We start from the raw sequence: 24,061 nt of genomic DNA, 5'->3' as shown, positions 1-24,061 counted from the left end.
TGTGTTTGGAAAGTTATTATAAAAGTTCTTGTTTTAAAGTTGTGCATTAAATAGGAGTGATAAAATAGCTTTTGAAAATAGGAGAAGTCACATTTTTTTACTTCTTCAAAAGCTCTTAAAAAACTTTTTGAAAAGTTAAAAATTTATCTAAAAAATTGTACCAAACACTATTAATGCAACTTTTTATAAGTCAAAAGTTAAAAAAAATAACTTTTTGGTGTTTTCCAAATGGAACCTTAGTCTACTTACAGTCCTATATGTTGGGTTAAACCATTGTTATTACCAAAGGTTACAAAGCATTTAAAATGAAGGATAAGAAAGAAAAAAGAAAAAAAAAACAATTGTGTTCTCATGTATGTGTTTAGTATATTAGAATAAAGCTTTAGAAGATCAAATAATTTAAATAACCATGTTTTAAGATTATCAACATCTTCCATCTTGTTAATTATTAGTAAGTTCTCTCTCACAAACACATGCACATACAATGCAAATTCTATAAATACATGAAGAAGCATATGGCCATATATTATCCTATCCATCTCAAACTCACACATAGTATAACACATACAAAACAACTAAATATATTCTCTCTCTATGGCATACAAAAAACCATTCCTTGACCTTAAGCTTACCACGGAAGATGTTATCTTAGTAAAGCCATCAAAACCAACTCCTTCATCTGTAATCTCTCTATCCACAATTGATAATAGACCAGAACTTAATAGTCTATGTCAAACCATTCACATATTTAAACCACCAAATAACACTATTCTTATTGATGATCCTCAAAATGCCCAAAATGACCCTGCACTTGTGATCAAAGAAGCACTCTCCAAGGCTTTGTTCTATTACTACCCTCTTGCTGGAAGGCTTGTAAAACATGCTGATGGGAAACTTAGAATCCATTGCAATGCATATGGAGTTCCATTTCTGGAGGCCATTGCGAACTGCAAGCTTTCTTGCCTTCACTACCTTGATGGCAGTGACACTGAAAATGCAAAACACTTGGCTTTTGATAATCCTTTTCATGAAGATGATGATGATGAAAATGGTTACCAATATCCCTTGGGAATAAAGGTGACCAAGTTTCTCTGTGGCGGGTTCACAGTTGGAATAGGCGCATCACATGCTGTTTTTGATGGAATTGGAGGATCTCAATTCTTTCAAGCCATGGCTGAACTTGCGAGCGGAAAAAGCGAGCCATCTGTGAAACCTGTGTGGGAGAGGGAAAGGCTAAATGGGTCAGTTACTGAACATCCATTGCTAAGTCCCATGGATGAGGCCTCGGCCGCAGTTTCACCTTACTTGACCACCAAAACTCTCGTGCATGAATGTTTTAAGGTGGATAGTGAGAGCATAAAAAGACTCAAAAAGAGTTTAATGAAGGAAATAAGTTATAGCAATAATATTAATTACTCTTTGGAGGGTGAAAGCTTTACAAGTTTTGAAGCCCTTGGTGCTTATGTTTGGAGGTCAAGAACTAGAGCTTTGAAACTCAACTATGATGGAAAAACTTCATTGGCTATTGTTGTAGGGTTAAGAAGGAATTACTCCTTGATTCCTCCTTTGCCTGAAGGGTACTATGGGAATGCTTTTGTGGACCCAAAAGTTGTGCTAACAGTAAAGGAACTCAATGAAAAGCCACTCTCACATGTGGTGAAGATGATCAAAGAGACTAAGAAGCTTGGTTTCTCAAAGGAGTATATTAGGAATGCTATTGACACAAAAGAAACAAAAATAGAGCACTTTGATTATCAAGGTATCGGTGCATCTATGGTTTTGTCTAGTTGGATGCACTTGGGTATGTTGGAAAACATGAACAAAGGGTGGGCTAAGCCAGTGAACATGGTACCGGCACCATGCAACATGTTTGGGACAGTTGGAGTGTGCATTTTTTCACCTCCTAGTGACTTGGATCCTTCAATGAATGGAGGTGTTAGAATCTTTGTTTCTCTACCTAATGATGCTATGCCCATGTTCAAGGAGGAGATGGAAGCTCTCATGCTTGTTAAACCATAGATGATGGGCAACAACAACAACAACAACAACAACAATAATAAAGGGTGCTTGGTGTGTTCATCATGCATGCAAAGACTATGGTGTCTACAATCACCTCTCATCTAGTGATAAATAATAATAAATAAATTGATGGTGTGATGTCTATAATGTAAAATAAGTACATATATAATTATGGTAACCAATGTGTTTCATGTTTGATTCGTGCTAGTGATTCTGGGTCTTTCTTCTTCCTAATGTTGCCTTGAACGTTTGTAATACTTTTTGTCTGAAATAAAAGTTCAATATCTTATCAAGAGCTACATTAGAATTGCTTGCATACATCAAGACGACACGGCTGAAACACCTTGTGGCTTAAAAGAGATAAGGGCTCTGAAGGCCATACTGAGCTTTCAAGAACCCTAACCACATAAGAAAATTCACCCATATTCAAAGAAAGCATGCTTTAACAGCAGAGGAACCTTCTAGAAGCTATTTTTCATCAAAATCAACACATGAACACCAAATTCCATTAATAGCCTTCAAGGTTGAACACCATTAATCTCAAGCCATAACAACCGAGAAAATGAATTCTCCTCACAACACCACTTTCTTGGGTTATGGAACCGGAGATCTAAAGCTGGAATATCACTAATAGCGAAAGAGAATTAAAAACAAGAGAAAATATTCCAAGAGCGAGAATATCACAAACCTCCCTAAGATATAAAGAGCCAATATCCATAGGAGGATAACCTTGCATGGTATTAACAATATCAACAATAATGCTTTTAGAAAGGTTTTCAACCAGATCAGAATTTCAGAGCCTTTAACTTCTTTAACACTTTGATTATGAAAAGGTAATCACTGGAGGGAGGGACAATGCCACAAGAGGAAGAGGCAGCACCGGAAGAGGGAAAAGGGGAATTCGTGTTGCAAAATATAATGATTTAATATGTATGCTCTATCAATCTGTGCACAGACTACAGACCGTATAATATGAGTACAAATGATATTAAATTATGTGTATATGCGTGTGTGTAAAAAACTAATAAAATATAAAAAAATCTAGTATATTAGTTCACTACTGGCCAAAAATCATTGGCTTTGTAACATTTCTAATTATGAAATTTGATATACAATTAATTATATAAGTATCCTAGTCTAGCTTAAAGCTAAGCATTTGCATGGGTCTTTAAAGTTTGGGAAAGTGTCTAATGTGCAAACAATTTATAGCATGAAATTACCATTAAATATTTTGGTAATCAATATGTGCAAATCTATAGCATGAAATTACAATTAAATATTTTGTTAAAATTAGTATATGATGTTAAAACATGATTACAAATATATTTATTTGGTAATAACAAATGACATGCATTCTAATCCTTACTTTAAGAGTTAGTCTTGTTGGTTCTAGACAAATCAACTTCTAATGAAGTTAACCCAGTGGTGCCAGGGCTCCTAAGCTGATCAAGCTGTTTCTTGCCACGACGGAGTAAGTACTCAATGTATTGAAAATTCTTCCGGTCTACTTCCGTGGAATTTCGGCGGAACTCTTCTGATATTATCGACTCTATCTTGTGTCGTTCTTTATCAGATTTGGATCGGGCGACACGAAGAAATCCTCTATATAAGCTGAGTACTTGCTTCTGCATTCCTGAAAGTCTCTGAACTCGCATCTTGTCGTGTCTAACAATAGTTAAGTTGTTGAATTCAGTTCTGTCAAGAAAGAACAATCCTTATTAGTTCACAGCATCAACAGTAAAGAAACAACAGCTGGCATTCGTTGGTCCACCCTTGTGGGCAATGTTGCATCAAAGAGTGGATAATGAGCATAGGACTACGGAGAGTTCGAAAAATGAACACCAACAGACAGCAACGCAGTGGAGAGCACCGGCAACAATGGCAGAAGTAAAATGCGATTGGAGCGACTAGTGAGTATAGGACTGTGGCTACTGATTAGGATTCCAAGAGGAAGAGAAAAAAAAATTGAAATTGAAATTGAAGGGTGTCAATTGAGGTTAAGACAGTGCAGTATTTGCGATATTTTGGGTTAGATTTGGATGGGCTTGGTGGGCACAACTAGATCGAAAGTGAGAACAGGAATAACTAGCAGCTTCAAAAGCATTTCAAAATTACAAGAAAAGTCCAGGGAACTGACATTGACCAAATGGTACTTTTAGTGAACAACCTCTTAACAGCAAACTCTTGTCACTAGGCCTAAGACTCATCCCCAAATCTCTTAACAGCCTCTAATCGCCAAAGTAACATCAAAATATCAGAATTACTAAGGCCAACTCAAATCGAACTTATACACATCATAGAGGAAAAACGGGCATTTAACCGCTAATGTGCGAGAAACTTGCTATTGAAACCAGGGCAAACGACAACGAGAATGTGCAAACTTTCATATCAACACCTCCGTATTCAAACAAGCTTGCCAACGATTCAAGAATCATGAATTTTTGGGTGCTACATATTTAGATAAAGGGAAATTATTGAAACTGCCCTGCAGCAGAAAAACTGCACTGTCACTTTCTTCCAAAAATCACCATAAATTCTAAAGACCTCTAGATGAGCTAAAATTTGGTGGGGACAACTAGAGGTACTAAAATTCACACTTGTTTTAATCTCATATGTTTTCAAGCTTTATAGACTTAATTATAAATTTTAGCAGTTAGCTGTCCCGTTATTGAAGAAATTCAGAATCAAGTCTGGCAGTCCTTCTTCCAAAACTCAAATCTAATCTTACAGAGATTGAAATACTCCCGAATTTGGTGACCATACACTAGACACAACTAGCTTTCACCCAAATTTGGTCCCACACAAAAATGTGGTCTGTGCAGCGAGATATAGGTTCCATAAGTTGCTGTCCCTGCACTTAATTCTGCGGAGAAATCAGAACTTGAACAACACTGTTTAACAACCTACTAACTCAAGTTGATTCCAGACCTTTGGGAAAACTAAATTAAGGATCCAACCTACCCTTTTCGATCCTAATACACGATTAACCAATCACAAACTCCGATCTGCTCAGATTCTCCAATTTCATCAAATTGTTGATTAACCTATGGTTGATTGATTCGCCAAGCAATGCCTTTAAACTTGAAGCAGACTCAAACTTCTGCCATTCTCGCTCAAACTCAACTTGCTATTTTCATCATAACATATAAAAGAGTGCCCTTAACCTCAATTCAGATCCAACAACAACCAATTCCAAACCACAATGAATCAGCTTAATCCATTTGAGAAGTCTATTCTCAAACTTCAGAACTATTTAGACGTGCAATATTTTCCACAACTAATTAAAAAAAATGCAGCTAGTAAGGCAAGACTGAGACTCAATTTACCCATATTTTAACCACAAAAGCACTTCCAAACTCACAAGAAAAATCCAAATCACATAATTAATTAAACCTAGTTTCCGATTTCGTCATCCTAATTTGTGCTTTTTTGGTTGTCTAATAATATAATCAAATTTACAGAAGACTCTTTTCCTTCACTATCATATTCAAGTAACAGCAAAAACAACCAAGGAAGAGATTAAGAACCTGCGATTTTGTTGAAGCAAGCAAAAAGGAGCGGCGGATCTCCTTCGGCGGTGGCGACAACAGCAATGCTTCCTTTTCAACAATGGCGACAGCTGGTGATTCCGTTATGCAAAGACCTGCTTTGAATTCTGGCAGAGATAGGTGAATTTTGTCGCTCTCTTTTTGTGGCGTTGGCTAGAATGGCAAAAAGGAATGGTTTAGAGCAATTCAAGAGTTTTCAATTTTTCATTTGGCGCAGGGCGGGTACACTTATCCGGCGAGATAAGGGTAGTTAATGGTTATTGCGTTTTTCTTTTCATGAATTTATGTTTTTATTTGTTGTAGGGGTGGATATGCACAGGGTGAAGTCGGACCGTCTTGTGTTCGACTCTAAATAATGATTGGGTTTATTTTTAAAAATTTTTATTCGATTTTAAATTTAATGAAGTCATACTACTTTTAGGTCACACTAAAATCGCATCTAAATCAGTGAAGTTTAGGTTTAGATAAATTTTATATCGAAAAATTATGATATATTTATTTGTAAAGAAGAAAAAATTGTATTTGTTACTAGGGATGTGTATGGCCCGGTCCAGCCCCGAATACTTTAGGGGTTAATTTGATGTGATTTCACCGGATCTAGAGTCATGTAAGGATCTCAAAAATAGACCGATCATTATTTCGGGTCGAGTCTGGGCCATGGCTCGGGTCATCCGAAATCGGCCCGGTGGCCCGATCATCATACACAATTAATATTTTGTGTTATTACTGATAGATGATGGCTATTTTTATGTGGAATTTAAGTATTGTAAACCTTAATATTTTGTGTTATTAGTTATTATAAGACTATAAGTTAATGTTTTATGTTTAAAATGCATAAGATTTTAGACTATATAATGCATAATGTTGTGTTATTTGTATTGATTTAAATATTTGGTGTTATTAGACAATATTAGTATTGATTATGGTTATGCTTTAATTTTAGAAAAGAGTTGGTTCTTGTTATATTTTTCCAAATGAATTTTACCATGTCAAATAATGGTTGGAGTCTTGGAAATTTGAATATTTTCACATGCTAGCAGCTTATAAAAAGGTATCAAGGTAATGTAATGTTAACGGCCCGGTTTTTACCCGGTATAATCGTGACCCGAAAGTGTATAGATTTCATTGGGTCTAGGGTCGGATTTGGGTCTATTAAAATAGGCCCGGTATATATTTCGGGTCGGGTTTAGGTCACATCAAACCCAATTTCACTCCGCCCATGCACACCCCTACTTGTTACTAAGAAGTTGATATTCATATTTGAACTTGAATTTGTCCATAAATTCTAATTTGGTGCTTCTTTGATCTATTTTTTAATTCAACTAAGTGTGATTAAAAATAAAACAATAAGCTTAATTAATATAACATAATATTAAAATTAATTTAAAACATATATACTTTTTTTTAATCTCCTACAGAATGGGTGAAGCCGAGTTCGTCTTGACCCGAATCCGACCTTAAATAATTGACCGAATCTATTTTTGAGACCCTTATTCAATCCTAGACCGATAAAATTACACAAAATTAACTTCAAAAGTGTTTGGATATGGGCCGAACTTTCGAGTCGGACCGGACTAGGTATACCCTAATTTGTTGTGTTACTATTTTTTTCCCTGATTTTTTAAACAAGGATTTATATAGATATGAGATATCAATGAATCTATATTAAATCAAATACGCAAAAATAATTTGAATTACTTTTTTTATATTAAGAATTTAATTCTTATATACTATTAGTATAAAAAATTTGTATACAAAACAATTATTTATGTATTGTTATGTGAGTAAAAATAATTAATTTTTAAATTTTTTTATCTAAAAATGAATTTAAACACATGAATTTGATTGAATGACCGATCCATCCAAATTAAATTCTAATATTAATTATATTTTTTTGTAGTTTGTAATTGGAATTTTTTTATTTATTGTAGGCATCAAGGGTTAACTGTGATTTTCTGTTAGATCAGAATTTAATCATACGTGAAATGTAAAATGTTTGACTAATTTGAATGGAACTATGATCTTCAGATTTTTTTGTTTTCTTCTTTTAGAAAAAGGAGGAGTTGTAAAGCTATCAACTAGACACCAAGACAAACTTTTCTTCTCTGTCTCTAACCACAGATTCACTTTCATAGACAGCGAACTCCACAAAGATCATTGCTCATTGTCTCAGCTTCGAAGCATAAAATACAGTATCATAAATGTTACAAACAACACGTTACCCGGTGAAAAAAAGGGACTAATTAAAAATGATTGAATCTTTTAACAAGCAGGTTCATCCAGCTCATGTAAATAATCTACTTCACTGAGCTTCCTCAGTGCTAGTTGATGCTTCAGAACGCCTTCTCTTTGCTTCGTTATCACCAAGATGCAGCGAAACGCATAAATCTTCGTCGCAGCCACTCCTCAACGAGGACAAATTCTCGGTCGCAGCCCGCTCCTGCATGCTGTTCTTGTGCAGTGGAGACCGGCTCATGAAACTCGGGATGAACTGGTGTTCGATACTGGGAGCTACCTTGATCCCATCTTCTAACTGAAATTCAGTCTCCATATTCGACGGTTTCATGTCTTGGTTGCTAGTCTCAACTCCTAAGGGAATGGACTGAATCTGAAGACCAAGTGACTCGTACTTATCTACGGATTTATCTTTCAGAAGCATAGCATCAGGGGTTGATGAGTCGCCAACGGTAGAGCCAATCGCGGTTGCAGAAGCAGCTCTTTGTTCTTGCACCGCCACTAATATGTGACAGCAGAAAAAACAGAATCAGGATTTATAACACAAGATCTGAATGACGGAAAAGAGTAACAAAAAAAAAAAAAAAACAGATCATTCTGAGAAAAAATTGACAAACCTCTTAGTCCTTCATCTGTTGTTATCAAATCGAGTTCAAGTAGATTGAGAAGACGGCCTAGATCAACCCCACTAGTCCAATTCTCAGGAGGTTGTCCAATTTTCAACTTAAGGCGGCCCCTATTAGCCGTTCCTCCCCATATGATCCCAATTGGCCGTGGTTTCTCGCTATTGTCACCCTTTAACATGATGAGACTTCCACTGTCTCCTTCGAGGTCAAACGTTTGCTGGTTCTCGCCAACCACAAGAAAATCTGTTAGAAAGCATATTCCTTTTTCATCATTATACTCTAAGGCATAAGCCAAAACAATGCCTGTAGTCAAGCCGGAACTTCTTCCGACCTTCACCACCTGTTTTCCAATAAGGCTACTAATTGGTGCCTGTAGGTCAATAATTTTTACATCACCGATATCTCCAACGCCTCTCACTACAGTAGTAACAGTGGACATGTCAAAGTCATCGGCAAAAGGAATAAATGCGCCATCGGCTCTCACAAAAGTCTCTGCAAGAGAAACACACCGTGATGAAGGATGACTACGCATGAGGAAATCTGAGTCGGTGCAATAGAATTTATCAGGCCTATAAAACTATGTTACCTGGGTTTATTCCAGCAAATATGCCATACCAAAGTTCATCTGTTATAAATGAAGTTGCTCGCTCTACTGCACCAAGGTAAACCCCAGGTCCCAAGGTGGGTGGAAGAGGATGAAACATCTTTTGATTCGGATAATCCAGGTCAACTGCGACATGTCGATTTGTGAGAAAACCAACCTGCCGACTACCTGTTTGGCTCCTAACAATGGCACCCAAAGTTCCATATGTCTCCTGGCTTGCCACCTGTACGAAGGAAGTAAGCAATTAAAAATTCAACTGATTCATGAATACAGGAATTTGACACCATTATGGTTCCAGAAAAGTAATAGATACAATAAAATGATGAAGAATGAAATCTGAGGACTATAGAAGGTCCACACATGAGGATATTAAACTTCAGAGGTGACCATATAGAACAATTACAGTACTAGTTGAAATCACAACATACAACCAACAAAGTTAGAATCATGTAGAAAATGCTTTCTTGGCAACAGAACCACATTAAAATTAACATCATAATTGGCAAACCGATAAAAGGACAGTAACAACGGTTACCTTATCATGACATCATTATCAGACCAAAAAGCCTTCTTTCGTCATTAAATCTACACAATATAAAATGAATCAAAAGTATTCTATTTTAAATTGGAACAAAGAAACACCTGAGATCCTGAACCAATGCAAGGGTCACCCCCACGCAAGTCATCTACAATCTCTGTATACAGCTGTTCCTTTGGAACTGGCTCTGGGGCACCAAAATAAGAGAATTCCACCACATCTACATCACACCATACTCCACCAGGCCCCTGATTTACATATTAAACATTTAAGTGCTGCACTAGGCATTAGAGAACAAATAATTACTAAATATCTAAAAAAGTTAGGGTAGATTCAGATTAAATATTGTCAACAACCTCAAGTGCAGTGGGTAGACATTGGATTGGGCTGAGCCATTGTTTGTGAACTTTCCTCGAAACAAATACTAAAATTGCAGGAATATCTGTTAATACACCTCGCCGTATGCGAAAACCAATTGCTGTACCAAGGCTGTAACAACGCAGTATCTTGCTGTGAAATGCCCTAATTGTCATGAGTTCAAGCAATGTGGTTGCCTGCTGCCCCTTTGGCAACCGACCAAGTGTTTCAGGTAGTACCCCCTTTTGTAGATTTAAAAAATAGTTTGCTCGCTCTTCCGCAGCATCATTCAAGCGGCTTGGCCATGAGAAGTAGGCAGCATTGCCATCACAGTGCTGCCCAGCCGAGGCAAAGGGTTGTAGTGTTGGTGGACTCAGTGAAGGCAGATTAGAATGACTGCAACAATTTCTTTCAAGGTCCAAAGATGATTCTTCTGACGGAGTTGAACCAGAGTTACGACCCCTCATGTTAAATCTGGTGCGCTCCATCTTTCTATTAACATAAAACAGTATTCTTATATAAACAAATGCAGATTGATAAGATGTTAAACTTAAATCTGACAAACAAGAGCATAGTAAATAGGATCACTGTCTTAGTTCAACTTTAGATTAAATGTAGGACAGCAAAACTAAACAGAGCTATAGATCAAACTCACTACCAACATTAGGGGGTTCGTCTTGGTAAATTCAGCTCATATGCCTATACTGTTGTCTATAAATTTTAAATGCAAATGAGAAAACATAAAGTATTAAAAAAAATAAATAAAAGTAATAGATCAACCCTAAATTACTCACAAACATCAAATGGAGCAGCAAAGAAAGCAACAAGCAATAAGGAAGATTAAGGGAAGACAAATATTGTAAAAGATAGTGAGGACAACTAGCACCTACATTCCTACAACTACAAACTATTACAATTCAAACTGCTATTCCAATATATTATACATGACATTAATATTCAATGGGTATGCAATTCAAAGAGCTGCAAAAGTAAGAACTAAACAGCATACTGCTATAGAAGAGTGATAGAGACTAACATGAATGAACAGCAAATGCATACAAGGACGTTCCAGAAGCAACCTATTACACCAGCACAGGAACAAATCACATTAAGAACAGTATAAATATAATTAGGATTCTTTCCACTCAACATATATGAAAACACATTAAGAACCAGCAGAGGCATGAAAAACTGAAAACAATACATATTTGTTTAATGAAAATGCCCCATGCATAAGGGCAATAGAAGTCATTCATATAATGGTATTAGGAACAGAACCTGACAACTATTAATCCATTCTTTGCAATACTCAGTTTAAGGAAATACAATATTTCAAATTCAGCAATAAACCAATAACAATAGTAAGGCAATAGACATCCACAAAACATCATTCATGTTGAGGATTTTAATCATTCAATCAAAGGGAAAAAAGAAAAAAAAAAAGAAAAAAGAAAAAAAAGAGGTCCAGTAGACCAAGTTAAGGACCTAACTTATCGTTATGTATTCATAACTTGGTTTTCTAAAATCTTAACTTATACTCTTGAGTTTACCATTTAGGGACACACAAAACCATCATAGAAACCAGTAAGGAAGGTGAAAAATAAAATTTTGGACCGCTCCTAATCCAACCCATCCTCTCAATCAAAGCAGGTTTGTCAGGATTTCAGGCATTCAATCACAGAAATTGATCTTTGTTTAAGATTTAAGCACAACCAAATAACTAGAAGGGGAAAAAATGGATACAAAATTGGAAGCCAAAACTAATTTTGAGAAGGCCAAACATGGAGAATATTCCGATTTCCAAACGAGGAAATTCAAAGAATGGTTAACTTTTCACTTAATGGATTTTAATATTATTATTTTGATGGATTTTAATCCTCGGGTATCTATCGGTTGGTAGCTAACGACTAATCCCTAGCCTCCTCAGAGTTCACCTTAAATTGGGTGGGAGACCCGATACCTGATGCATATACACTGTCCTTGAGGATCGAATCGAAGGGCATGACACTCAAACAAACCAAGCAACTACTACTAGTGCTGGTCCTCGTGGTTATAGTAATTCATATTATAACTAGCCCTCATACTACTAATTGGACTACTATAAACTAAGCATACTATTATTTATAGGCCTAACGCCAAATATGGCTAAAGAAGTTCAAAATCTCCATACCTCAAACTTCTTCTAATCTACCTACTCATGAATCAAAGCCTAGATATATACAATTATACAGTAACATCAATACTAAACAGCCATATACACAAGCACCCCACTTAATCGGAAACAGTACTTCTAAAATTAATAACGCGTATTCACACTTTACTAATCAAAAGAATTGCAGAGCAGTTAACTCAAACCAAACACTGTTACACTCAAAAGCATTAACACAAACATCTTTGGGGCATGAAAAAAGTATCAAAGTTCAAACCTTGAATTGAGTGAAAGACAACTCGGTCTGGAGCATATTCAAATCATACTTGAAACCTTGAATTGCATGATGAGTAGGTGAGGTAATAGAGAAGTGCATAAGCGATCACGGGGCATGAAGCTGAGGAAAGATACGAACTTTGTTGCTCATCAACACTGCTGAGTGCTGAGTGTTGTGAGTGTTGAGTGCTGAGTCGCGTGGGGTGGTTCACTCGAGTGGACTCTTCTTTATTTGGGGAAAAGCTCTGTTTTTCTTTTTTTTTATTATTATTATTTTAATTTTTTTCTAATAAAGTACAAATCATTTTCTATTTTATTAAATTTTTAAGAAAAATATGCATTGTAGATTATGTATCTTTTTTCTTTCTATTATAAAAAGAACAATTCTTATTTTTTATTAAAAATATTTTTAAAATTTTTTTTAAGATAATAACTTAAACATGTGTCTTTATAACACTGACAATTATGAACTAAAAATGTAAAATACAAAATTTAATTATTAATATATTTATCATACATTTGTTAAAATAAAAAGTTAAATAGTTTTATAAATAATAATATCCTAATAAACTCTTTCACTTTTTAGTTTTCAATGTTAGTTTAAAATTAAGGATAAATATGTCGTTTACTATCATTCACACTAATTATATTTTAACATTTTCTCTCTCATTTATTAATGTCTTGTCTCTTTTTATTAATAGCCTTATTTAATGCACATTATTATACTTTTAAGATATTCTCTAAATACCAATGTATATTGACTTTATTCACTCCCGTTTCTCCATTTTAGAATAGATTAATTTTTGATAAATATATTAAACAATAATTTACTAAAATTTTAATAGAAGAATAAGTGAAGTCCGTCCTTAATAATTTTTTAGAGTAATGCTACGTATATACTAAAATCAGTTATTAAAATCAGTTATTAATATAAAATATATATTAAAATATAAATATATATTAAAAATAAACTAAACCATATATATTTACATAAATATATTGATAGCTAATTTTAGTGACTAATTTTAGTGTACAAATAATATTTTAGTAAATTTTATAATAAACTTATACACTTGAGGAAAATAAAGTACCAAATAAAATTTTGAAAAAATTCTATGATTGACTTATAAGTTTCTAAATGAAAAAATATCAAATAAGTCATTATAAATTATTTGTTAATTTATATATTTTTTTAATTTATAATTAATTTTTTATATTTTAAAAAAAATTGTTAAACTTTTATATTAATTTTAAATCAAAAATATTTTTATTTATCTCATACCACTAATAAATATATATCAGTATATTTTACTAAGTTAAATATTTTTTGAAGGGTAGAGATGTGATTATAAATTTAAAACTAATGTAAAGACCCAATTAAAATTTTTTAAAATATAAAAATTTAATTACAAATTTAGTAAAATTATAAAAATTAACAGAATAGTTTAACCAAAATTAAAATATTAAATTTATAAGTCTATAAAGAATTGAAATATGGACACAACTTATCCTCTCCCTAGTCCGATGGAGGCTTAGGAAGGAATTATTGATAGAAAAAACATGAACCAGAAGATACCCTACTTGGATATGGTGGTTGGCAATGGTTTTGACAATCTCGACCCAAAAAAAATAGCTGAACTGGTTGCAGAGGAATACATGTCGAATCAAAAATTTTTGGAGGCTAGAAAAGATTTGGAGACTCTCTTCAATCCCAAACTAAGCATTAAAGTCACTTTGAAGGAGTATAAAGATTGGTGCAAGCCATGGAAGCTATCACTGATAGTGAAACCCCTTGGTGAAAACCTCAATCTCCAAGCTGTGGAGAGATGGGTTCTCAAAAATAGGCTAGAAAAGATAGAGTTCGAGTCATAGATCTTGAGGAGAACTTCTTCTTGATTCGTTTCTCTAATCAAGAAGACTACTCGTACGCCCTCTTTGAGGGACTTTGGATGATAGTGGATCACTACCTCCTAGTATAATGTGGAGACCTCTCTTAATGCCACAAAATATAGATATACGCAAGGTAGCTGTCTGGATCAAAATTTCAAATCTTCCAGCAAAATTCTACAATAAATACTTTTTTTGGAGGGTAGGAAAAACCTTAAGAACAATGCTAAAGATTGATGAGCTTACATCGATACATTCTAGAAAAAAAATTTGCTTGCATATGTATGGAAATTGATTTAAGGAAGAAAATTGTACTCTTTTTCACGGCTCTGGAAAAAGAATTCAAACTCGAAAACGAAGGGCTCCATTAAATATGTTTTAAGTGTGGGCCATACGAACATAGGATGAAAAATTACCCAAAATTTGTGAGAGAAATGCTCAAACAAGTGTTTTAGGCAGCCATAGACGGTGATCAAACACCGAAACAGAAAAGAGAAGACGAAAATAACAGTAACTTGATGGGATCACTAGAAAAGGAAACCCCTAATGGGAGTGAGGTTATTATGGCGCAATATCAGGGATTATAGGTTGAGACACAAGAGTCAGCAATAGAGAAAAGGAATAATCCTACTATTAACGAGGAGGAAAAAAAATAATAAACTCACCAATAATGAGAATCCTCTTGAATCGTGGAGGCTGGTCAAACACAATCCTAGAAGGAGTAAAATTAGAATGGAGGAATCTGCAAGAGCAAAAAAAAAATTTATGGTTTCAAATTCCAAGTCTTATCAGAGAAAACTCTTGATGACAATAATGAGAGCATGTAAGAAAATATTACGGGCAGAAATGGGTACAATCAGAATCCAATCAAGGCAAAAATGCAAGATCAAGGAAAATATGGCAACAATGCTTACAAGCATAATCATAAACTGCAAGCCTAAATGAGTCATCCAAAAAGTAAGGCATCCACCTAAAGCTTAAAGGAGAAAGTCTTGGACGTAGGAAAAAAAAATTCCAAACCAAAATTAACACCAAAACAAATCAAGCATCACTCAAAATCATGAGAAGCCAAATAATCAGAACCAAGTAAATATCATGGAGTATACACATAATAAAGAGAAATAGAAAAATAGCCACCACGATTACTGGAGAAGCTTTAGTTTACTCCAAAAGAAATTAGCCAAAGAACACAACAATGGAAGACGCATCTCTTTCTCTAGTATCATGGACTATGCCACCGTGTAATCATATCAAGGTTCATGGGAGAACAAGATACAGAACACAGAGGCAGCAATGCAGCTAATAACCCAATCGATCCAGGAGACAAACAACAGAGTTCTGGGTTGGAAGATATGGTCATCAAATATCGGTATGAGGATATGAAAGAATCTCCCTCAAGTCCAAAGCCTATAGAAGCATGATTACCTGTACCATCAAGAGAATTTTGAACTCTTTTTCTTTGTTTGTTTTAATGAATTTTATTATTTGGAATTATAGAAGAACTCTCTCTAGAGGGTTCCCCATTATTATTAAATATATTGCTTATAGATACAATGCTAATTTCTATATGCTTTTGAAATCTCATGTATCAGGAAACAAGGCTAAAAATATTATTAAAAGATTAGGCTTTGACTTTTGGTGTATCAGTGAAGCTGTCAGTCGGTTTGCTGGCAGCATTTGGTGTCTTTGGAATAAAGATTTTTGGAATATTGAACCTATTTCTATTCAAGATTAGCTTATACACATGAGAATTATAAATTCAGATAATAAGAAGGAGGTAGTTTATAACTGTATATGAAAGTCCACACTTAGCTAATAGAAGGAGGCTTTGGAACCATTTGGAGGAGTTGGTTAACAGCATCCAAGAGCCATGGTGTATTAGGTATTATACTTACATTTAGTATCAAAACTGGTTAATCCAGCGCCTGGTATATGAGAGTTGGTGAGGTGTGAGAGGGTTCTCACATAATTGTTTGTTCATAAAGTTAGTATGGCAAACACTTTCAATGTTGTGTCATCCAGTTCCAAATTAGATGGAAAATTCGACTATAGTTACTGGAAGACTTTGATGTCTACCCATTTGAAGGATCAAAACCTGTGAAATTTTATTGAACCAGATTTGCAATAAGGAGCTGATATTGTCCAATAGAAGAGAGATCAAAGCATATTGATATACGGTTTCATAAAATTGGAGGATTGGTGAATAAGAAAGAAGTTGTGATCGAATTCTGTGATACTAAAGAACAAGTTGTGGATATATTTAAAAATTCATTGAACACAGAGTTATTTTACAAGTTGAAGAAGATGCTTGAAATAATAAATTCTACAAATTTGATTTAAGGGAGCCATTGTTGTATAAAATAAATTAATTTGTATCCACCTCCGTATTAGAATCAATGATCATTAGATAAGCAAATTGTCAAATTGGATAAAATTACAAAAGAAACTAGAAGATTCCACATATTACCAAAGGTTTGAGAATTTATAACTCATATGATATTTTCTATAAAACTCTAAAAGATTCAAGAATGCTACAAATTATTTATAACATGCTAAACGTGTTTTAGATATAAAGTCAAATATAAATTGTAAAGTTTGACTACATATTAAAGTAGTCAATAATAGTGACTTATGTTATAAAATAAAAGATATATATATATATATATATAAAGTTGTATAAATAGAAGACTCTAGTATTAAAATAATTAGCTCAATAATAATTTATATATATATGATAAAATTAAATGTTGTATTGTGTATATATATACAAAGATAGAAAGAAGTATTAAAAATAAAGAGAGGGAGAGTCGCATTTGTTTATTGTTACAATCTCAATATAATAAAGATGATTAATATTGCTATTAATATTATATGTAAAGAGTAATAGAAAATAGAATTTAAAATACTTATAAAATAAAAGAAGAGAAAGAATTGTAGTAGAAATACAAGGAGAAGAGTATTTGATTGCAGCATAAAAGAGGATTGATTTATTTGTATGAAAAGGAAGGGAGAATAGTATTTTGTTCTGTTGTTATGTAACTTTCAGAGGCTTGGACCTCTATTTATAAATGTACATAGGATAGATTTTCAAATGCTTATTAAAAGCATTCTTCCTTGAGAATACTACACCGCCCTTCATAAATGGGCATCCACGTAACAAATCTTATCTCAACACTCCCCCTTGGATGTCCATTTAGGATTATTGCCTCGTTAAAACCTTACTAAAGAAAAACCCAGTGGGAAAAAAACCTTAGTTAAGGAAAAAGAGTACAATATCCTTTAGTGATGGGGACTGCCTCATTAAAAACCTTGTCAAGAAAAACCCAATGGGAAAAAAAACCTGACCAAGGGAAAAAGAGTACAGTCTCCCCCTCTTGCCGACATCATTTAATGTCTCGAAATCGGCACATTCCAATCTCATGTACCAATCTTTCAAAGGAGGATTTTGGGAGTGACTTTGTAAATAAATCTGCCAGATTGTCACTTGAACGGATCTGTTGGACATCAATTGTCCCTTGATTTTGAAGGTCATGAGTGAAGAAGAATTTGGGAGAAATATGCTTTGTTCTATCACCTTTGATGTATCCACCCTTAAGTTGAGCAATGCATGCTGTATTATCTTCAAACAGGACAGTTGGAGCTATCTTATGATCAATCAGTCCACGTGATGATAGAATATATTGAATCAGACTCCTCAGCCAAAAACACTCGCGACTAGCTTCATGAATCGCCAGTATTTCAGCATGATTAGAGGATGTTGCAGCAATCGTCTGTTTCGTGGACCTCCAAGATATAGCTGTACCACCATATGTGAATAGGTATCCTGTTTGAGATCTCCCTTTATGTGGATCAGACAAGTATCCGGCATCTGCATAGCCAACTAGTTGTGACTTGGATCCATAGGGATAAAACAATCCCATATCAACCGTTCCATGAAGATATCGAAAAATTTGTTTGATTCCACTCCAATGTCTTCTGGTTGGAGAGGAACTATATCTTGCTAGTAAATTCACAGCAAATGATATGTCAGGTCGCGTATTATTAGCAAGATACATTAGCGCTCCAATGGCACTAAGATATGGTACTTCAGGACCAAGGATATCTTCATTTTCTTCTTTAGGACGGAATTGATCCTTTTTCACATCCAAAGATCTTACGATCATTGGTGTACTTAATGGATGTGACTTATCCATATAAAATCTTTTCAAGATCTTTTCTGTGTATGTTGTTTGATGAATAAAGATCCCACTTTTTATATGCTCGATCTGCAGGCCGAGACAAAACTTAGTCTTTCCAAGATCTTTCATCTCAAACTCTTCTTTTAGAGTTTTTATAATTGTTGGAATCTCTTCAAGAGTCCCAATGATATTTAAATCATCAACGTACACAGCAATTATAACGAATCCAGATGCAGATTTCTTTATGAAAACACATGGGCAGATATCATCATTCTTGAATCCGTTTTTGGCCAGATACTCAGTAAGACGATTATACCACATTCGTCCAGATTGCTTTAGACCATATAAAGATCTTTGCAATTTGACTGAGTATAACCCTTGCGAATATTCATTGGATGGTTTAGATATCTTTAGTCCTTCAGGGACTTTCATATAGATATCCCGATCTAATGAGCCGTACAAATAGGCTGTTACCACATCCATTAAATGCATATGCAGTTTATGATATGCAGATAAACTGACCAAATAACGCAATGTTATCGCATCCACTACAGGAGAATACGTTTCTTCATAATCTATACCGGACCTTTGTGAAAAACCTTGTGCCACAAGTCGGGCTTTATAGCGCACAACTTTATTTTTCTCATTTCGTTTTCTCACAAATACCCACTTATATCCAACAGGTTTTACATCTTCAGGTGTACGGACTACCGGTCCAAAGACTTCACGTTTTGCAAGTGAGTCTAATTCAGCCTTCATGGCTGCTTCCCATTTTGGCCAATCATTTCTTTGTCGACATTCTTCAACTGATCTTGGCTCAAGATCCTTACTTTCATGTATGATATCTAATGCCACATTATATGCAAATATTTCATTGACAATTGTCTTATTTCGGTCCCATTTCTCTCCTGTAAAGACATAATTTATCGAGATCTCGTCATTTTCACAATTTTCAGGTACCTGAACGTCTTCTGGCGTTATATCAGAATTTTGGACAACTGCAGGTGTCTCTACTATGTCTTTTTTAACAGGAATATTATTTACCTCTTTTCTCTTTCGAGAATTTTTATCTTTGGAACCGACAGGCCTGCCACGCTTCTGGCGTGTATTTGCTTTCGTGGCTATTTGTCCTGCTGGGACATCAATTCGAATTGGGGCATTTTCCGCCCTGCCACGCTTCTAGCGTGAATTTGCTTCAGTGGCTACTTGTCCTACTGGGACATAAATTCGAATTGGGGCATTTTCCGCTGGTATATAAGATTTGGTTATCCTCTTTGTATCGGAAAATGCATCAGGCAATTCATTTGCTATTCTTTGCAAATGTATAATCTTTTGAACTTCCAGTTCACATTGCCCTGATCGAGGATCTAAATGCATCAATGATGATGCATTCCAGTTAAGTTCCTTTTCAGGAAACTTATTCTCTCCCCCTAATGTTGGAAATTTTGATTCATCAAAATGACAATCCGCAAACCAGGCTTTAAACACATCACCAGTTTGTATCTCAAGATACCTCACTATAGAGGGAGAATCATATCCAACATATATCCCCAATTTTCTTTGGGGTCCCATTTTGGTGCGATTAGGTGGTGCAATGGAAACATATATTGCACACCCAAATATTCTTAAATGGGAAACATTTGGCTGCTGGCCAAAAGCTAATTGCATAGGAGAGAACTGATGGTAACTCATTGGCCTCAAACGAATAAGTGCTGCGGCATGTAAAACTGCATGCCCCCAAATCGAGGTTGGGAGATTAGTTCTCATAAGTAAGGGTCTAGCAATTAATTGGAGGCGTTTAATAAGTGATTCTGCTAACCCATTTTGTGTGTGAACATAAGCTACTGGATGTTCAACACTTATTCCGTTAGCCATACAATAAGCATCAAAAGCTTGGGAAGTAAATTCACCAGCATTATCAAGACGAATTGCTTTAATTGGGTTTTCTGGAAATTGTGCTTTTAATTGAATAATTTGAGCCAGTAATCTCGCAAACGCCAGGTTGCGAGAAGATAATAAGCACACATGTGACCATCTCGAAGATGCGTCTATGAGGACCATAAAATATCTAAAAGATCCACATGGTGGATGAATAAGCCCACATATATCACCTTGAATCCTTTCTAGGAATTCAGGAGACTCAAATCCAATCTTTACTGGTGATGGCCTTAAAATTAACTTCCCTTGAGAACATGCAGCACAACAAAATTCACTAGTTTTAAGAATCTTCTGGTCCTTTAGTGAATGTCCATGAGAGTTTTCAATAATTCTTCTCATCATGGTTGTTCCCGGATGACCCAAACGGTCGTGCCAAGTTATGAATTCATTTGGGCTAGTAAACTTCTGGTTTACAGTGGCATGTGATTCAATTGCACTAATCTTGGTATAATACAACTCAGATGAAAGTGAGGGTAATTTTTCTAATATAACTTTCTTATTTGAATCATGAGTTGTGATACATAAGAACTCATGATTTCTCTCATTCATAGTCTCAATATGATATCCATTTCGGCGAATATCTTTAAAGCTCAACAAGTTTCTACGAGACTTGGTAGACAATAGTGCATTATTTATTATGAATTTTGTTCCTCCAGGAAACAAAATTATAGCTCTTCCGGAGCCTTCAATCACATTGCCTGAGCCAATAATTGTATTAACACATTCTTCTTTTGGCACAAGATGGGTAAAATATATATCACTTTTGAGAATAGTGTGCGAACTTGCACTATCCGCAAGGCATACATCTTCATTACATATCCTTGCCATTCTCTTCAAAAACAAATAATAATAAAATGAGTAGTATGCACAGTTAAATTGAATACTTGATCAGAATTATTTTTCTAAGAAACACTGTACATAAAATAATGTCATATACTGAAATTTTATTTTAAAATTTGACACATTTAATAATTTTAAAATTCATAAACATTAATATTTCATTATTTATGTACATCACATTTGAAACTTAAATAAAACTGAACAATAAGTTCTTTACATTATTTATTTACATATATACTTCACAATCCCACATATTAAACTATTCCATCATTGATCAAATGACCAATATTTCCTTTAGGGTCCTCAAAGAAATCAGATACATCATAATGAGTGGTGGAGTTCTCAGCATCATTTGAAACAAAATTTGTTTCCTTTCCTTTGTCGTTCTTTTTCAAAGATGCCTGGTAAAGATCGACTAGGTGCCTTGGGGTACGACAGGTACGTGACCAATGGCCATTTCCACCACAGCGGAAACACTTCTCCTCGGTTGATTTATTCTGCCCGATATTCCTTTCTTTATCCCACTTCTGGTGAGATCCTTTCTTTTGAATATAATTCTTTTTCCTTCCATAATTTTTCTTATTATTAAAACCTTACCATTTACCTCTTCTGGGGTAATTTGCCACATTTACTTCAGGAAATGGGGCAGCGCCAGCTGAGCGCGCTTCATGATTTTTCAATAACAACTCATTGTTGCGTTCAGCAACAAGAAGGCAAGAAATTAACTCAAAATATTTTTTAAACCCTTTATCTCGATACTGCTGCTGCAGGAGCACATTCGAGGCATGGAAGGTTGAGAACGTTTTCTCCAACATATCATGATCAGTTATTTTTTCCCCACACAATTTCATTCGTGAGGTGATTCGAAACATTGCAGAATTATATTCATTTATAGATTTAAAATCTTGTAAACGCAAATGCGTCCATTCATATCGGGCTTGAGGAAGTATTACCGTTTTCTGATGATTATACCTTTCTTCAAGGTCTTTCCAAAGATCTGCTGGATCTTTTAATGTAAGATATTCATTTTTCAATCCTTCGTCAAGATGCCGACGAAGAAAAATCATGGCTTTAGCTTTCTCCTTCTGGGATGCATTATTTTCAACCTTAATGGTATCTCCAAGATCCATTGAATCAAGATGGATTTCAGCATCTAGTATCCATGATAAATAATTGTTTCCAGATATATCAAGAGCATTAAATTCAAGATGAGAGAGCTTCGACATAATGAAAATTTGTTACCTGAGTCTTCCTAAAAATTTGATCAGAGTCTCGTGCTGATAACGTGTTGTAAAATAAAAGATATATATATATATATATATATATATATATATATATATATATATATATATATATATATAAAGTTGTATAAATAGAAGACTCTAGTATTAAAATAATTAGCTCAATAATAATTTATATATATATGATAAAATTAAATGTTGTATTGTGTATATATATACAAAGATAGAAAGAAGTATTAAAAATAAAGAGAGGGAGAATCACATTTGTTTATTGTTACAATCTCAATATAATAAAGATGATTAATATTGCTATTAATATTATATGTAAAGAGTAATAGAAAATAGAATTTAAAATACTTATAAAATAAAAGAAGAGAAAGAATTGTAGTAGAAATATAAGGAGAAGAGTATTTGATTGCAGCATAAAAGAGGATTGACTTATTTATATGAAAAGGAAGGGAGAATAGTATTTTGTTCTGTTGTTATGTAACTTTCAGAGGCTTGAACCTCTATTTATAGATATACATAGGATAGATTTTCAAATGCTTATTAAAAACATTCTTCCTTGAGAATACTACACCGCCCTTCATAAATGGGCATCCACGTAACAAATCTTATCTCAACAACTTAAACTTTCTACAAATTTTATCACCTTTATTATAAATAATGCTTAGTTGTTCATAGTTAATAATATTCTTTTTTAATAATTAAGTATGTTATCATATTTTGTTTATATAAAGGCTTGACAAATTTAATATTTTTTTTTAAAATATGCACTTTTTTATAAATATATTGTGTATTCTAGCATTTCTTTTTGAAAATAATAAGCTTTTGTTTATAGTAAAAAGTTTAAAATATTATTTTTTCTTATAAACTATTTTTCAATTTATAATTATTAATTTTGATTATAATATATTTTGAAAATTTTATCTCAACATTATTATTCATTTGAAAAAATACTTTTTTCCCAAAAAAAACATTGATTTTATTTTCTTAAAAATATTTATAAAAAAGTGCATATAACATTTCACCATATATTATCCAAAAATGACTATTTTCATAAAGATATTTTTATATAAAAATAATATTATAAATTATTATATAATTTAATTAAATATATTAAATTATTTAAGTATTAGGACAGATTTGGATGAACTTTTAAGATAAGATCTATTTTTGAGTTATTTTTTGTAAAAAAAGTTTTAAAAAAATAAAAATAATTATGTTTAGATATTTCATGTAAAAAAAAAATTATTTATCAATTATGTTTGGATATAACAATATAAAAATATTTTTTATTTATTTATTATGTGACGAAAAAATTTTAAAAAATCTTTTTAAAAAAGATGTAAATTGTAATTTCTCAAAAAATATATTTTTTAATTTTTTAGTATTTTTACTTTTATTATTAAAATTTTTTTAAATACGCTAAAAAATTAAAAAAAATCATTGAATAAATTTTTTATCAACTCAATAACAAGCACTTAGTCTTTCTAAAAATAACTAGTTATGCAGTATTTTATTGACTAACAATAAATTTTCAAATAAAATTCAGATTTATGGTGGATTAGTTGTTAATGTGTCGGATTTGGGAAATACGGTGGAAAAAAAAAAACTAGTTATGA

At 33.6% G+C, this 24,061-nt stretch overlaps 3 protein-coding genes across 4 annotated transcripts; 1 reads left to right on the top strand and 2 right to left on the bottom strand.

The window, feature by feature from the left end:
* Positions 1–424: 424 nt before the first annotated feature.
* On the top strand, positions 425–2,318 carry LOC112793410 (tetrahydroanabasine acetyltransferase-like). Its single transcript, XM_025836229.2, has one exon. The coding sequence runs from the start codon at positions 595–597 to the stop codon at positions 2,017–2,019; it is 1,425 nt and encodes a 474-aa protein (XP_025692014.1). The 5' UTR covers positions 425–594; the 3' UTR covers positions 2,020–2,318.
* Positions 2,319–3,221: 903 nt separating this feature from the next.
* On the bottom strand, positions 3,222–5,722 carry LOC112793426 (uncharacterized). Its single transcript, XM_025836230.3, has 2 exons — positions 5,547–5,722; positions 3,222–3,714 (listed from the first exon to the last, which is right to left on the bottom strand). The coding sequence occupies exon 2, from the start codon at positions 3,672–3,674 to the stop codon at positions 3,387–3,389; it is 288 nt and encodes a 95-aa protein (XP_025692015.1). The 5' UTR covers positions 3,675–3,714; positions 5,547–5,722; the 3' UTR covers positions 3,222–3,386.
* A 1,989-nt stretch (positions 5,723–7,711) lies between these two features.
* LOC112793383 (protein NARROW LEAF 1) lies at positions 7,712–12,617 on the bottom strand. Of its 2 annotated transcripts, XM_025836227.3 has the most exons (7): positions 12,354–12,586; positions 10,964–11,006; positions 9,927–10,419; positions 9,675–9,818; positions 9,015–9,255; positions 8,420–8,920; positions 7,712–8,303 (listed from the first exon to the last, which is right to left on the bottom strand). In XM_025836227.3, exons 3-7 carry the CDS (start codon positions 10,413–10,415, stop codon positions 7,870–7,872), a joined length of 1,809 nt encoding a protein of 602 aa, XP_025692012.1. In that variant the 5' UTR covers positions 10,416–10,419; positions 10,964–11,006; positions 12,354–12,586; the 3' UTR covers positions 7,712–7,869. The 2 variants fall into 2 exon arrangements, with proteins under 2 accessions (XP_025692012.1, XP_025692013.1); XM_025836228.3 differs by lacking the exon at positions 10,964–11,006 and having other exon boundaries at positions 12,354–12,617.
* Between the last annotated feature and the right edge of the window lie 11,444 nt (positions 12,618–24,061).

Source organism: Arachis hypogaea, chromosome 1 (assembly GCF_003086295.3).
Source record: "Arachis hypogaea cultivar Tifrunner chromosome 1, arahy.Tifrunner.gnm2.J5K5, whole genome shotgun sequence".
Classification (NCBI taxonomy): domain Eukaryota; kingdom Viridiplantae; phylum Streptophyta; class Magnoliopsida; order Fabales; family Fabaceae; genus Arachis; species Arachis hypogaea.
This window is presented reverse-complemented; position numbering and strand designations above follow the sequence as displayed.